The sequence below is a fragment of the Halyomorpha halys genome, unplaced genomic scaffold (assembly GCF_000696795.3).
Source record: "Halyomorpha halys isolate HHAL.00 unplaced genomic scaffold, Hhal_1.1 Scaffold1143.1, whole genome shotgun sequence".
Lineage (NCBI taxonomy): Eukaryota > Metazoa > Arthropoda > Insecta > Hemiptera > Pentatomidae > Halyomorpha > Halyomorpha halys.
The window spans coordinates 152,103-170,501 of NW_027106264.1; the positions used below are offsets into that span (position 1 = coordinate 152,103).

General features: G+C 29.8%; 1 protein-coding gene across 2 annotated transcripts in view; it reads right to left on the reverse strand.

The window, feature by feature from the left end:
• The window catches only part of LOC106688500 (putative ankyrin repeat protein RF_0381), a 26,427-nt gene extending 8,096 nt beyond the window's left edge, over positions 1–18,331 (reverse strand). Inside the window, exons 1-4 of one of the 2 annotated variants that reach the window (XM_014432993.3) lie at positions 18,008–18,331; positions 14,903–14,958; positions 13,507–13,557; positions 12,683–12,743 (exon numbers count right to left, since the gene is read on the reverse strand). In XM_014432993.3, the coding sequence (XP_014288479.1) occupies positions 12,683–12,743; positions 13,507–13,557 (112 nt within the window). In that variant the 5' untranslated portion in view covers positions 14,903–14,958; positions 18,008–18,331. The remainder of the gene's footprint in view (positions 1–12,682; positions 12,744–13,506; positions 13,558–14,902; positions 14,959–18,007) is intronic. The other variant, XM_014432994.3, reaches the window with a different exon arrangement.
• Between the last annotated feature and the right edge of the window lie 68 nt (positions 18,332–18,399).

Here is an 18,399-nt window from a genome sequence, read left to right on the forward strand (position 1 = left end):
TTTTATTAATATATATATTTTTTTTTTTGCACTCCACAAAATCTAAAGGTCAACAAAGACCAAAACTTGAATTTGTTTTTAACGAGTTATTATTATTTTTAAATATGTGAATATTCAAAAACATTTTTCCAATTATATGATTATTCTATATTTTTGTATTAGTGAATAAAAAAAGTTAAAATATTTCTAATTTTGGGCTATACGAAAATTCGTATTTGATGGTTTCAGAAGAAGCTACAAAACGAATAGGACTTGATTCAACCTAAAAATAATTTTTTTTATTTACTGGTATTACAAAAAATAATTGAAATTGGTCAACAAATAAAAAATGCTATAAGCTTTGCTTATATTTTTAAAAATTTTGATATATAATTATATAATGTAGCCAAGGTATAAAAATTATGTTTACATAATAAGTTAGAGCTAAATTTTAACTAGATTGATATCAAACTGTCAATTGTGTTCATTCAATCTGTACCTAGAGTGCAAGAGCCATGGTGAAAAAAAAGGAAGTTATTTCACCCTAACTTTTGATTACTTTAATGAAAACTATGTATAATTACCAGTCAAAACTGATGAGTCTGCCAAGTATAAGTAGGGGGAATAAAAAATGGCTGTTGTTTCAAAAAGTTAAAAAAAAAATTAATTCTTCGTTCAGAGCTCTATATCTTAAAAAGTAGGAAAAACACAAGAAAACCTAAGAGAACGTCATTTAAAGAAGAGTAAACTTGCTAAAATATGAGCCCTAATAGAGTTATTTATGTTAAATAGTTTTCGAGATACAGCTTTTTTAAAAGCAACATTTAATAAAATATATGCAAAAAATGAGGAGTCAATTTATTGTGGAAAAATTTTATCTCAGGATCCATGAAACGTAAAGATGTCCATTGGCACTCACATTAAAAATAGTTTAATGTGCTATAAAATAGTATAAGACATTTATCTTCCCAGCAGTAGTAGTTTTTATGATATTGTCCAAAATAAATTAACAGGATGATCTAGTTGTTCGAAAACACTTTTTGATTTATAAAAAACTATATCCCAGGAACCACTGAATGAAGCCATTATGCCAGCGATCAAATTAAAGATTGCTCAATCTACTATATAGTAGTTTATCTTCGTAGTGATAGTAGTTTTTATTATATTGTAATATGCTCTTTTTGTGTAAATAGTATATTTTGATGTATAAAGGGTTTTTAATATGTTTTATTTTATGTATCATTTTAATATTAATTTGTTTTGTTTATCCAAAAAGCAAGCTAACCAAGTTTCATTGTTTATAATAACTTCGTGAGTCAAAAACAGAACCAAGATGGTGGTACGTTGAATCAAGGCCACGTTGAGCAGATTCAAATATCATAAAAACTATTTTAACTCTTCCCATCATAATTGAAAATACAGTAAACTAAAGGAAAAATAGGAATCAAGAAATAGTGCAAATGAATAATATTCAGAAAATAAATCATTTGCAAAAATCCCTAACTGTTGTGCAAAAATCAATGTTTACATGTAACCTCAAGGCAGGTTTTGTTTTTGGAGGGAACAGTCAGTCTTTGTGTGAAGAGAGAAGAGAAAGGATGTCAGGGATGATGAGGAGGTCCTCATCAATTTCTGTCCAGCAAGAAGAGGAAGCCATTTTGGACACCAGAACAAAAGAAAAAAGAAGACACCAGGAATCAACGAAAAGAAGATCGTAGAGCTTGGTTAGTTTGGTTATAACTAAATTTAAATCAAATTGTAACAGAGATATTAATTTAATTAAGTTAATAGTACAAGTGTTAGTATTCTGATTGCCTAGTAACTACATGCCCTCAGATTAAGAGTCTTTTTATATAATAAAATTATCTATTTTATATTAAACTTCTTAAATTAGAACCCAATTATTTTTTATATTTGAAAAAAGTTATAAAACGAGCAAAGATTCTTTTTATTTATATTTTTAATATTTTTTAAAATTATTACAATATATGCATATGAAATTTTGTCCCAACAACTAAAAATCTATTTATTTTTGCAAATATTAATTACGAAATATAAAATACGAAGATTAACTTCATAATCTACTTTATAGCAAATTAAACTAGCTTTAATATAAGTCCTAACGGATATCTGTATGTTGGATGATTCTTGTGATATAGGTTTTCCACAATAAATTAATCAATTACTTATACATTTTTAAGCAATGTTTTCAAAACACTGTATCTCAGGAACTATTGAACATGAACAGATCCATTAGGAATCATATTTTAGTAAATTTACTCTACTTTAACTGATGTTCTATTAAGTTTTCTTGTGTTGAAGGTAATTTGAATGATATGGAGCGAATGAAATTTTTTATTTTTAACGTTTTGAAAGACCCGCTACATTTTATTCTCTTTAACTATTTTGACAGGACTGTTTTACAACTCTGTAAATTCCTACTCCAACATACTTTCTCATCATCCATTCCTTTCTTACTGATAGATTATTCCAAATAAGCCATAATGGTTTCATCCATCATTTCATTCATTAATTCATCCCTCTATTTTCAATCCGCTGGTGTTCCTCTAGGTAGTATCCTCGGTCCCATCCTCTACACTGTCTATACAGCTAACATGATGACACATGTGTGCTCACAGTTAATAAAAACCCTTTGATTGCATTCCGAACTCTCCAGTCCCATATCACACCCTTGAAGAATGGTGCCGAAATTGGAGGATAAAAATAAATCCTATCAAATCACCTTTACTCTTCGTCGTAAACCTACCAACGCCCTACAGTATACTTTAATAATGTGGCTCTTATCCCTGTAGAACAGATCCGTTATCCTGGACATCTTGATAAACGACTAACCTGGAATCCTCACACAAGTCTGAAAAGACAGGAAACTGCACATAGATTCTGGCTATTACAGCACTTACTAGACAAATGGTCTTAACTTCCAATCCATTACAAAATACTGATCTACATGACAATAATAAGGCCCATCAGGACATATGGAGTTGAGCTTTGGGGCTCTACTAAACCTTCGAATCCATCTTGTATCCTTTCAATCCAAAATCCTCAAAACTTCTTACTTTTTTACAAATAAAATCATCCATAAAGACCTAAATGTTCCTTCTATATCAATATCATTCCTTCCATTATAAATTCCCTAACCACCCAAACCCACTAGTTTCTAACCTTGCTTCTTCTTCCATTCCTGGCAATCCCTTATTTGCTTTAAGGACACTAAAATTTTTGCTCTAAAAACTAAACTTTTTACAATTTTCCGTAGCGATGCCGGACTATCGGGCATTCCGGACTAATGGACTTCTACTGCATGTTCAATGCTCCGTAAAGGGATGTAGAAATCGGACATACAGAGAAGAATAAAACACGTTACTTAACAGCTCATCGATCTATTTCAAATTTTATACACATTATACAAAGCGATTAAACATACAGACTTACTCACCAACAGAACGCTTACCAAGATCGCTGGGGAATGATAATGCAATCTGTGCTCTGGACTAAATATAGGCACAAATGACGTCCATCCTCCGATAACCTATTGGCAATGGTCAGATGCATTGCGAAAAATTCAACATAAATGCAAAATTAATCGCTTCTTTAACGATGTATGAATTCCTCAAAATTAATAAAAATTCGTTCAGTAAAAAATGCCCAATTCATTAAGAAACCAACTGTTAACCTTGAAATTGCTAATGGAGAAAACTGAAATATAATGCTTAGCTATATATTTTTCATTCTTAACTATAAATTTAATAAACAAAAGACAAAAAAATAAATAAGTATTGGCAAACATACAGAATACTGTATTTGTATAATAAGTGAAATTAGGTTCAGACATTCAGTTTTATGCTATTAAAATCGAAATCATCGATGTTAAATTAAAATTGCAAAATCTATGTACAATGACCGACGAAAGTACTTGTACACCTAGTCTATTCTTTGTATAATGAATTTAAATAATAATAAAATAGTTTGAGGTTCCTTAGTAAAAAGTACAATTAAAACTTGTTAAAAAACAGTATAAATTCAACTAAAAATATTGATTATAATAAAAATGTATTTAGACATAACTTTAACACAAGGAAGATAAGTATTTTCACAATAAGTTTGTTTATTTTCTCTGGTTTGTATGCTTGATTATAATGCTGTTCTTTTCTATCAGTATTATAAAATATTTCAATATCCTAATGCTAAAAACAAGTGAACTAAGTGCAGCTACTCGAGAAAAAGTTATATTATTTCGAAATCAAATAAAATCATATCGCGAAATAGTGTATGTGTTAGGTCTTTGTCCACCTTCAGATACGTAATTAATAGATTTGAAGAAAGAGGCACAACTGCAAATAACCGGCGGAAAGGACGTCAAAAGAAAGTAAATGAGAGAAAAAGAAAAGATATTACAAAATAAAAATATTAAATATTACATATGTAAAGCAATCATTGGAATCTATAACGAGAAGCTCTACAATTGCAGCATTTATTTTATATTTACTTAATAGGTAATATACATTATAATGTTTTAATTTTACAAAATTTTCTCTCTTATCCTTTCCATACACATTAACATATATTGGGGGTATTCATGATGTTGTGTTAAATGTTATATGTTTTACCATGTTAAATGTTATAACTATAGGATTGTGAGCAGCCCTATTTGAAGTCATGTTAAACGTTAAATGCATAAGAGTCCCTAGCGGATTTTCTCAGCAACTTGTTGTATAAGCTTTTATGTTTATAACCTTCCTTCCAGACCCTTATGTTATTGTTTACTTCAGTTTTGATTTAAGTAATTAATTAAAACATGCCTAGAGTGAGTGAAAAGTGGAATTTGTGTGAAAGTTTAGCTTATGAGTGTCTTATTGATGTTCAAACTTGTGAAGAAGAGAATGAAGATGAGCTAATTGACAACTGTATTGAAAGTCACAACAACTAATATGGCGGCGATCTCAACTGGTCTATTGTGTGACGTCATTCTCGATTTAACTGACCAAGTAACAGACTCTCAGCCATGTTAAATGTTATTTCGTTTTACCACGGCAAAAGAAGGCAATTTTTTTCGATTTAAGACGAGTTTTTCCATTTAACACGCTTTAACATAGATCATGAATACCCCTATTGTATATGCAAATATAGGATGTCACTACAATTATTTGAGGGGGGGATATAAATTTCTTAATTGACAAATGGTCCCATATTTATATGTCTAATTAATGTCCAAATTTTCCCATAGGCATAATTCTGAGGTTTGACATTTCACTCTTAATCTGCTCTTTGGATATAAGTCCGAAGATTCTCCTGTATTTATTGGGTCAACTTAATTAGACTGTTTCCTCCAGTTTCCTTTTAAATAGGAACTTTTTCTTGCTCCTTTACTATAAGGTTCTTATGTCCATTCCCTCTAGAGGGAAAAATTCCCTGTTGAGTGGGCGGGTAATTCATGTTTAAAAGGTTTGTACAGTCTGGTCAAGAAGTAACTGTTCCCGCCTTTTTTGGGGGATGCTGAGATAAACTGTTACCAAATTAATTTTTCATTCTGAGCTCTTTAAAACTATCAACACTAGAAAACCGAAGAGAACATTAGTTAAAGTAGAGTAAATTTGCTAAAACATGAGCCCCACTGATATTAGACCTACTTTAATGTACTATTAAGTAGTTTATGAAGTTTATCTTCGTACGAGTAGTATTTGCCTTGATATACCACAAAATATTTATTTTTAGTTGTTCAGATCAAAATTTTGATTTATGAAAGCATATGCCTCGGGAACCATAAACCGTATAGATGTTTGTCAGCACTCACATTAAAGCTAGTTAAATGAAATATGAAGTACCTTCTGACGTTTATCTTCGTAGACGTAGTAGTTTTTATAATATTTTCAAAATTTTACCGAACAACGAGAAAATGGCATTTTGTGAATTTATTTTGGAAAAACTCCTACATAGATAAATGCAATAAACTACTTTATAGTACATTTAACTAGCTTTAATTTTAGTCCTGGCAGATATTTATCTATACGTCTTATTGTTCCTGATTTATATTTATTCATAAATCAAAATGTTGGTCCGAGCAACTAAAAATCCATATTTTGTGAATTTAGTTTGTCGAAATTCATGAAAACCACTACTCCTAAGAAGACAAACTTCATAATCTACTTTATAGCAAATTAAAATATCTGTTGGTTCCTGAGATATAGATTTCCGACAATAAATTAACCAATTATTGATTTTTCAGTGCATTCTTTATGAAATGTTGCTTTCTACAAAGCTATACATCACAAACTATTGAACGAAAATATAGAGATATTAGATTATATGTAGATTATTAATCGAGATTAGGGCTCATATTTTATCTACTTTAAATGATGTTCTCTTAGTATTTTTAGTGTGGTTGGAAATTTTCAAGATGTAGAGCTCTGAATGAAAATTTAATTTTTTTTAACCTTTTGAAACAGCCGCCATTTTTTATTCCCTCTACCTAAACTTGGCAGACTCATAAATTTTGATTAGTAATTAATTACACCTAGTTTTCAATAAAGAAATAAAAAATTAGGATGAAATAACTATATTTTCCTCTCCTCTTGGGCTCTTGTACTAATAGTAAATATTCAAATCTAGCAATAGCAAAGTATTTTAGTATTTCCGAGTCAGATAGTAAGCAATAAATGTAATATCGCTAGAGCAAAACGTGTAATTTTCGTATGAAATAGCAATACATTATTATATTGATCGTGAATCAAATAGCTGTAAATAGGTCACAAACCTATGGGTTATCACAATAAAATGCCCAATAACCTGGAAATCCAGGCTTATAAATTTAATAGCATGAGAAAAAATCAGCTATTTCATCCTAACTTTCAACTGACATGGGGAATTGGGGTAAAATATTTTTTGATATTTGACAAAATAAATAGAAAATGTTGATGTTTAGCTGTTCACGCATAATTTTTTATTTATGAAAAAATATGTCTCAGGGATCATTTAACGTACAGATGTCTGCCAGCACTCAAATAAAGCTAGTTTAACTTACTATAAATTAGTTTATGACATTTATTTTCATAGGGGTAGTAATTTGTGTGATATTTGCATATGAATATGAATTTAGCAAATGAAACTTTGTCCGAACAACTTGAAATGACTTTATTTTAACAAATATCATGAAAATTACTATTTCTACGAAGATAAATGTCATAAACTAATATATAGTAAGTTAAACTAGCTTTATTTGAGTGCTGGCAGACATCTGTATGTTTAATGATATCTGAAAAATATTTTTTCATAAATCAAAACTTTTATTTGAACAACTATAAATCAAAATTTTGTGAATATACTTACTTGTGAAACATCATAACAACTATGACGACTACAAAGATAAAAATTATTTTATATTACATTTAACTAGGTATAATTTGAGTGGCAATAGGCATCTAATAGTTCCTGAAACATATTTTTCCTAAAATTAATTAAAAACTACTCATTTCTAATTATTTTTTATGAAATGTTCCAAATTAAAAAACTATATATGGCGAACTATTGAGCATAAATCTATTAGGGCTTATATTTTAGCAAATTTACTCAACTTTAAATGATGTTATATAAAGTTTTCTAGTGTTTTTGGTAGTTTAAAAGATATGGAGCCTCGAATGAAAATTAATTTTTTTTAAGTAATTAAAGTCACCATTTTTCATTCCCACAAACTATACTTGACAGACTCATCAACTTTGACTAGCAATTAAACATCTTCTTTTACTGGCAAAACAGACGCATGAAAAAGCTCTTGGCCTGCTTAACGGCCGCCAACCATCTTTCTCTATCTTCTGTAAGGGTAACTGGAATCCTCAGTTGTCGCAGATCCCGCCTCACAGCATCCTTCCATCGGCCCTTTGGTCTACCACGTCGCCGCACACCATCCGGAACGTACCTGTACAGTTTATGAGCCACTCCTTCCTCACTCATCTTCATTACATGGCCAAACTGTTTAAGCCTCTGTATCCTTATGTACGAGGAGATGCTACATTCTGCTACTTATAGAACCCAAAAAGTTAACAATTTTTCCTTCTTCGCCAATTACCATTCTCGCATACGGGCCCTCAGGTTCTCCTCGGAATTAATCTTTCAAACCTGTCTAGCAGGTTAATGATTTTTTATTGCTTAGGGTCCAAGTTTCTCCACTGTATGTAACGACTGGCCTTATCAACGTTTTGTACAGAGCGAACTTGGTGGTACGGCTTACAAGTTTGCTTTTGATTAGCCATACAATGGACAAATAGGCTCTATTTCCAGCAGCAATTCTGCTTTTAACTTCTTCTTCTTCTTAATCCTGGTTCTCATTGATAATAGAGCCAAGGTAAGAAAAACTACTCACCACTTCGAAATTATAGTAATTAAACATGGTTTTCTTTAAAGTAATAAAAAATTTGGGTGAAATAACTGACTTTTTTTCATCCAGCTCTCGTACTAGGACAGCCTTGTTGCGAAGAGAAATTCCTCTTCATCCCCCTCAGATACCAACAATAATTAAATAAATAATTTCTTTCAATTTTATTTTATTTATATCTATGTTTTTTTAAATATTAACAATTGCTATGATATCATCTAATATATTCTAGTATACATAGATGTAACGATTAGAGTGCTGTCATAGAGTAGTTTCTCTACACGTCTGTTTCACTTCATTGTGATCTTTCATCAAATTTACTGGATGTATTTTAATTTAAATACAGTTGTAAATAGCAATTAAATAAATGAAAAAAAAGATATAATAATATTAGGAATGTTTCCAAGATTGAAGCTCACTCAGTTCGCATAGGTGAACATCACCATCGCTTATATTATATATATAAAAAAAAAAAAGATTTTATGGAAAATATAATGGATACGAGAATACATTTGTTAATAGACTAGCAAACTTTGAAAATTTTCAATCAGATTAAAAAAAAAAAAAAGATTTTGAGGCAGACATCACTACTCAAGTTCCTACAGAGTGTATACAAGGTCCCGTGTTTTAAAACCAAAAATATGAAATGCTTTTGATATAGAGCACGAATGAGATAAAAAAAAGAAAAGAAATCTTTAACTAAAATAATACCAAATTAGAGAACCATCCATAGAATAGATATCAGAGGAGTTTAATAGGTAGAGATAACAATTTAACTAATAATATAATATTAATAATGACGAGCAGATGGTTGATCTTGGATTATACATCAGAAGATGACAAATGAGAACAAGCTTATTAGTGCCAATGTTTGTCAGGCCTTGCACTTGACCATCTAGTAGGGACGTCCCACTTATTAACTACCTATTATTTCTTTTGGAAGATCGCTGTTTGACCACATGTAGTAATAAATAGAGTATGGTCTCGGTGTGGTCAAATAAAACTTAAATAGTAATAAATATTTTAATTGAGCACCCAGAACATATTCTATCTATTACTTTTTTCTTTCTTTCCCCTCTTTTTCTTCCCTCACCTACTTTATTAATTATGTTCCCTACATCTTATTTCTTTTATCTATATTACTTAGTACTCTTAGCTTATATAGCATTATTTCTACTTCTATTCTCTGGTAGTCACACATAACATCCATAAAAAAATGGTGTCACAACTGCAGAATCAAATTAAACCTTAACAAATCCCACCAGATCACCTTTACTCTCTGTCATAAACCTTTATTCTCCTGAATCTCAATTTCAATATCACAATGAAACCTGTTGAACAGATTCGCTACTTAGGATTTCATCTTGAAAAGTGACTTACTCAATCCCCCATACTAGACTGAAGAGGCAAAAAAATGCTCATAGATTTTGATAACTACAACACCTAATTGACAAACGCTCTAAACTTCCCATTTAATACAAAAAAAAAAAAAACTCTTCTAGGTTATGATACTCAGACCCATTTGGATATATGGAATTGAGCTTTAGGGCTCCACCAAACCATCAAATTCCTCCCATATCCAAGCCTTACAATCCCCTCAGTACAATCCTTGATGCTCTTTATTACATCACAAATAAACTCATCCTTCTGAGGCATCTGAAAAAAAGATTACCACAAGATATTTTACTTTAAAGGAATGAATTAAGTACTCAAAATCTTAACCACCACATTCCTGTTTTAAAATGAAACCCAGTTTCAGAGAAAAACAAAATCCCAACACACAGCATCTTGTGACTACCAAACTATGATTTCAAATAGGGGCCTTGAAAAAAAAAAAAATTATACAGTTGTAACTTAACTTTAATCATTGTGGTTGTAATCTGTTTTTTTTTTTCGAAGCCCTGAAATTCTGGCCAAAACGTTGGCACTAATAAATAAGTTTCTCCTCATATGTGTGCTTCACTGATCGCACACCCAATCATCTCCTCATAAATATAATAATTTATTATTAAGAAGTATTGTAACATTACAATATATTATTTGCATAAAATGACAAATGTTATAAAACAGTTCCACTTACTAAGAATAATTGTATTTTGAGAGAATTGTGATTGTTTCTATAGTGGCAATAAAAGAAAAAAAATTGTTTTGGCTCGTTTTTATTTTTTGGCCCGGATATCAGAGTTGGGCAACTATGAAACTAATAGCTAAAATTGCCATGGATACGATATTTAATTATCAATGGTTCATTCATGAATAAGGGTCGTAACCATGGCAACTTTAGTATTATCATCAAAGTCAATGTTACTATTGTTAAATTAATGAACATTTTTAATTTATTCAATCATAAACGAGGAAAAATTACTTCAGGAATTTTGTTTTTTTCATTTTTTTTAGAAAAAAAAATAGTATATCAAAAGACTTAGCAATATTTTTTAGTATAATGATGAAAAAATGTTAAAATAAAAACAGATATAAATTAAGTACCAGAAAAAAAATAATGACCTTAAAAATACAAGATTCTAAAATGACATAAATTATTTAATTTCGAAGATACCCAGAGGTTTTTTCTGATATATTTCATAGCTTTTTAATTATTATAAATTAGCATATTAATAATTAGGCGCTATCTGCAAATGTCAAGTTTTTGTTCCATGTCAGCTGCACGTTTCAAATCGAAATTAAAAAACAAAAGCGATCAGTGAAACTATAAAAGCAGACTGGAAGATTATTGATTGACCGTATGTAAAGATAAAAGGAATATGGTCCGGGTGCGGTCAAAAAAACTCAAATAGTAGAATTATACTATTTTAAATACTATTCCTAAAATAGTATAATTCTACTATTTGAGTTTTTTTGACTGCACCCGGACCATATTCCTTTCATCATAAAAGTAGACCTACAAAGTTCTCTGGAATTTTTCATTAGATCTTCCGTTTGGTAGTTAGAGAAATCTGGATCAATTTATATTGAACATTGTGCATATAAGAAATATAGCCATAGATTTTGTATGTTGCTATTTCCATATTTTGTTCTGGCGTCCTCTTCTTGCCAGACAGAATTTCATGAGGATCTCTTCATCTTGGCTCTATCCTTCCACCTCTCTCCTCACACGAAGACTGTCTCTCCAAAAACCAAACCTGCCTTGAGGTTACATGTAAACATCGCTTGTCGCACAATAGTTAGGGATTTTTCCAAATGATTTACTTTCTGAATATTATTCATTAGCACTATTTCTTGATTTCTATTTTTCCTTTAATTTTCTATATTTTCAATTATGAGGGGACAAGTTAAAATAGCTTTTATGATATTTGGATCTGCTCAATGTTTTGATTCAACGTACCGCCATCTTGGCTTTGTTTGGAATACAACGTATTTCTTTTAGACAAAGAAAACTGGTTAGCTTGCTTTATAATTTAAAATAACAAATAGCAATATTAAAATTATACATAAAATAAAACATATCATAAACCCGTTATACATCAAAATATATTATTTACTCAAAAAGAGCATATTACAAGATATAAAAACTAAAGGTGATAATTGGTGACCCCGACGTGATTATTGTCCAGCTACCTCTTGTCTCTTTATCAAGTTTGTGATGGTCGTTTCCAAACCCTATGTTCCAGTTAATCATTAATAAAGACAGAAATGGAAAGGAACCTTCCTTGCTGATCAGGCCCGATAAAGAAAAGATTCCCTCCTGTTCTGCTCCTGTAAGTGACCATAATATCTGACAGGGAATTACTGTCTTCAGGTACAAGGCGGTATTGATGCAGTAATCTCAGAGTCTACTTCTTCTTTAGTCATCCTAATGTATTGAAAATAACAATAAAACAAAATTGTGAACTTAATGTGTAAATATTTATGATCAATAAATGATTTCTCGGATTCATATGACTAGCAGCCAACTGTACGGGCACTATTGAAATCATTCCAAGTGACCGTACATATTCAACGATATGCAGAGTTGGGCAAAATTTAGCTATATTTTAAACTAATAGCTAAAGTTGCCATGGATACGACCCTTATTCATGAATTAACCATTGATAGATAAGTATCTTAAACATCTCTAACTATATATAACATAATGTTATTTATAATTCCCTCCATGGTCTTAGGAATTAAGAGAGTTTACCATAGTAGATGAAATCAATAACGAAGCCTATACTAAGAACCTGACAAGAAATAGAAACATTGGGTGAATATTCTGCAATTAGCCTACACCAAAAAGATGAAAAAAATTGGATGAGAAAGAAAAGCCTAATCAGCCAGTAATGATTTCTAAGGATTACCTTAATCTAAAGTTACCCTTACCACAAGAAATATCAGCTCCTTCCTCTTCTTTGATGACAACTGCGGGAATCACAACAAAAACCTATAACAAATTATTTTTATTAAATAAAACCAAAAATTGTATCCAATACTGTCTCAACACTTTATTTCTTATTAGTCCAACGTTTCGGCTATTCCAGCCATCTTCAAGGACATCTTCAATACAAATCTCCTTTGAGAGGTTATAAATAGTTTGTTATATGGTGGTATATATTTTATATTGTTGAAACATTTTATAGAGAAAAATAAATATTAATGGTTTTAAATTTTAAATAAATAGGTTTAAAATTAGAATGAAGAAAATGACCTGGGCAGAATAGCCTGCAATAAAAATTATAAATTAATGTGAAGAGGAGATTTTTATTGAAGATGGCTGGAATAGCCGAAACGTTGGACTAATAAGAAATAAAGTGTTGAGACAGTATTGGATACAATTTTTGGTTTTATTTAATAAATAATTACCTTGTCTCAAAAAATTTTGAAATAATATTATATAAATTTATTTTTAGTTTGCTTGAGCCAAGCAAGAACCAATCGACAAAGCAATAAAACTTCGAAAATGGTAACGGTGATGGAATAGCCAGGACGAGCAGAGGCGGTGACGGCCGAGATAAACATGGAGGCGAACACTGGAAAAAGAGGTGTGAAAAGCAGGACTGGAATTAGAGAACTTGCAAGCAAGACAGATGGTAGAACATCATAATGGTGGAACCTAAGAGTTAATAATCATCATCGTCAATAGAGAATGATGTTTGTACTTTGTATGATAAACATACTTAAAATTTGAGAAAATAAATGTTTCTTACCTTCGTCAGTGATGAGCATCTCTTCTTCTTGTTTGACATGATCAAGTCCATCTGCCAAAAGTGTAAATTATAATAAATAATATAGGAGAGAGAAATACTTTATTTATCTATGCTGCCTAAATACAATAGGTTGCTATCTCGCACAGCATACTTATCAATCCGTAATCGGACATATATAAATTACACATACATGGTATAATCAGAACAAAAAAGAGATACAATAATAAGATATAATAAAATTTTTTTTTCCCTCCTACAGTTTCCTTTTACAATCCATTTCGGTCTGTACAACAAATACTAATGTTTCATTCATTCCTATTTTTCTTTCTCATTTCTGCTCCTCCAATTTCACCCTTTCACAATTTTTCAATTCACCCGATCAACAAATTCGCTCTCCGGAATTCACCCTCCTAGATCCTCTTCAGTGACCCGCTAAACAAATTCAATATTAGACGGTAATGTGAGATCAGACCATCATTCATAGTCATAAAAGGGAATAGTCGAATCTTTGTCCACAATAAACTTTTGAATTAGTGGACCAATTTACGTGCGGTTAATTTCAAAATGTTCCATTTTTTTTTTTAATTAAAAATTAGAAATTTTTCACCTTGATTTATTTAGAGGATTATCTTTTTTTCTTCTGGTGATTATTGTTAATACAATTGTTCATAATTCCTCTTTATTTTATTCAATTCCTACCTTAATATAACTGTTGGAGAGCAGAATGTCTGCTCTTTTAACCCACATTAACAAAAATGAGATTTAAATCCCTTATAAAGGCAAAATATTAGTTTCAAATTAAGAAAACAATTTTAAAGATTTTATTTTATATCTCCGGCTCTACTTTGTGTAATTAGATCCGGTTTGTGCTCTTTGGTATAGTCCATAAAGCCCTTATTTATTGCTAAGTTTGATGTAGATTGGTAGAGCAGAATTAATGTTATTTATATTATTTCTGTGCCGCTCCTCAAAGCATGTATTGGTTCTATTTATGTTACCAAACCATAATACTAAAGTATTTGTAAATGTTTAATTTGAACTAAATTAAATTAGATTATATCAAACAATCAATTGTGTTCATTAAATCCATATATATCCTCAAATATAGCAATAGCAAAGCATTGTAGGGTCAGCTAGTATTATTTATTTATTATTTTTCCTTTCATCTTCTTATGTTAATAATCAATTCCTTTCATAGTTTACATTTATCTATTTATCACTAGAAAACGTGTATTTCCATCAAAAGCTCAAATTAGAAATTGCGTAAGATCGTTATATTCCATATTTGGGTAAATGAAAGTAAAAATAATATAAAATTAATACTAAGTATAGATTCAAACATATTTTGTAAGTATCAGAAGCCTGAGGTTTATGGATCTTAAAAAGGAAAACTCACCAATAAACTATGTTTCACCTCCCCTTTCTTCTTTTACAGAAACACCAGAGCATTATCTGAAAAATTAAACATAAAGCAAATATATTATTCACGATCTAAAACATTAAAAGTAATCCCTCATAGGAACAGAAAATTAAATAAACCAATTATTAAATAAAACCTGAATTTAGAACATTAATACAGTGATGGGCCACTAGACTGAACTTACAAAAAAGATTATTTTTTTTTAAAATTTTATATTTAATATAGTTCATATTGATGGCAGGAAGAATACTTAGTTATCGGTTATACCAGTGATTCCCAAAGTGTGCGCCCTGGGGAGCCACTTATGAGCCCAGGGAGCGTCCTTATGACGGCACCACGAAATATTCAATCATTCAAAAATAAAATTACAACTATGGAAACTAAAAATTGATGAAGAGTGTATTTATTATTTTTTTGCCTTGTTGCACCAGTTTGTAACCTCCAATGAAATTAATTAGTCTTGCAATATAAAATCCATTTTTGTTGATCATCTATCAGAGCTTATAAAAAAGTTCGAAAAATACTTTGAAGCAGATAATGATAAATTTACATGGATTCAAGACCCATGGAGGAATATCCACTATAAAATATAAACAGTTTAATAACTATTTGAGTTTTTCTTTGACCGAACCCATGTTCCTTTTCTAATATTAAAAAAAAAAAAAAGAGTTTACAAAATAAAACATTATCATTTAAAGATAATTTTATCGTATAAAATACAACATTGATGTGTTTATCATTGACCATAGATTCAACAAGAGGAGAAGATGGTTGGGGGTGCGGGTCATTTGGGGTAGTAATGACTGCCCATAGTCTCAAAGGTATGTTGATTTTATTCTTATCCCCTTTTTTTCCATCTCTTATCTGTTATTATTTCCGTTTCCATTGCCTATAACCTTTTATTATTCTTATTTAGTTTTTACTTTTCATTGTACATCTTTTTAGTTTTTCATATATTTTTCTCATTTATGTTTACATCATTTAAGTGTTTATATCTTTTTTAAGTCCTAATGAAGTTCTGCAAACTTGGGCAAAATGTAGGCTCAGTATAAATAGTTTTATCACTATTTGAGTTTTTCTTTTCCCAAACCTTTTCTATAATGACCACAAATTAGTGAAACTTATTTTATTTTATAATTACAAAATACAACCAGATTTTATATACTAATACAATCATTATTCAATTTAAAATGAGATAATTTACAACATACAGTATAAAAAAAAAATCATCAATATTGAGATAATCAACCTAATGGTACAAGAGCTCAGTGGAACGAAAATCACTTATTTCACCCAAATTTTTTATTACTTTAATGAAAAACATTTATTAACACTAGTAAAAATTGAGAAGTCTGTCAAGTATAGTTAGAGGGAATATGATGTTTCAAAACCTTAAAAAACATTAATTATTCTTCAGAGATCTATATCTTTAAAACTATCAACAATACTAGGAATCCTAATAGAACATCATTTAAAGTACAATAAATTTAGTAAAATATGAGCACTAGTAGAGCTATTTACGTTAAATAGTTTCCGAAATTCATTTTTTAAAAAACAAAATTGCCTAACAAAATAAAGAAAAATTAGTAGTTTATTTTATTAGTTTTGGGAGTAGTTTATTTTATTAATTTTTAAAAAACTATAAACTCATATTAAAACTGGTATAAGGTACTATATAGTAATTTATAGTGCTTATCTTCATAGAAGTTGTAGTTTTTATGACATTTGCTAAAATAAATTGATTTGTAGTTATTCAAACAAACTTTCATTTTCATAAGTAAATATCATAAAAATTGCAACCCCTATAAAGATAATACATTACCTTAACCACTTATAGTGTATTAAAATAGCTTTAATTAGAGTGCTAAATGAGATCTGTATGTCTAATGGTCCCTGAGAATAGTTTTTCATAAATCGAACATTGTTACCAAACAACTAGAAATCAATATTTTAGCAAATATCATGAAAATTACTACAACAAATTTAAACATCAGAAACTACTTTATAGCACATTAAACTAATTAATTAATTTTAATATGAGAGCTACCTCTATATGTTCAATGGTTCCTGAGATATAGATTTCCCAAAATTAATTAATAAACTACTGTTTTTTCAGCATATATTTTATGAAATGTCGCTTTTTAAAAAAATATATCTCAGAAACTATTCAATACAAATAGCTCTATTAGGGATCACATTTTACCAAATTTACTCTTCTTTAAATGATCTTTCGTTAGGTTTTTAATAATGTAAGTAGATTTAAAGGTAGGGAGCTCCGAATGAAAATTTCTTTTTTTTCTTATAACATTTTAAAGCAGCTGCTTTTTTTTGTTTCCCCAATCAATAATTTTGACTAGTAATTATACATAGTTTTCATTAAAGTAATCAAAAATTGAGATGAAATAACGTACTTTCATCTGCTCTTAGACTTTAGGACTAAAAGCTCCAGAGATAAAACTTCCAAACAGAGATGAAATTTCTGGTTGAACAATCCGAGGTCCAATTACAGCCTATTTACTCAGAGATTTCATCTAGGGCTAATTAAGTGGAGATTTCGTTCATGGTTAGTTATGTGGAGAAATTCATGTATGTCTAATTATGTGGAATTTCATATCTGGATAATTCAATCAGAGATTTTAACTTCGGTTCTCCGATTGGAGAACTAAGTTAACCATGACTAGAGTTGATATATATTTTTTCTACTGATGTTAAAATACAATATTGTATTAATAAACATTCCTGAATGGTAATATGTTTGAAGTACTTACAGTAGGGGTTCCTAATTTTTGTTTTATAACAAGGATTTGTTTATTGAATTAAAAACTTACTGTTTAAATACAAAAACAACTATGTGAATAACTATTCAAATTTAAAAAAATCATTAGTTTTTTTTATCTAATTGCCAAAGTATTTAAAACATAAATGAATAAAACCAGAGCATTAAGAAAACAGACTAACCAAAAGCTTAACAATTTTAATCAGCCAAAGATAAATGAAATGTCAAGGGCAGTTAGAAAAAAATAATAAAACAGTAATAGGTAATTAAATAAAAACAGTAATAGAAATTAATATAATACTAACCACCAAAATCCATGTTTCTGAAACGCTTTTTTCTCACTCTTTAAAAATTCTGTGGAGAAAGAATTCAGTTCTTATACCAGTAATGGATGTCGATTCAACTCATCAGCGAATAAGTCACTTAAGACTTAATCTTAAGTGACTTATTCTGCTGTGAAAGTACTATCGACAATTAAATGTAACTAATTTGGATCAGAACCGAGTTTAAAATAAATATAAAAGAAATTTCAAACGAACTTCTTTTCAGACAGTCACAATGTCAAGTTTAATTTCTAACCAACTAAATAAATTAGAAATTATCAACTAAAGACTAAATCCTTCCGCCAAGAATAGAGATGTCATTCAATGAACGACGTTCGTGATTGAACTAGTTCAAATGTACTATTCGGCAGAAG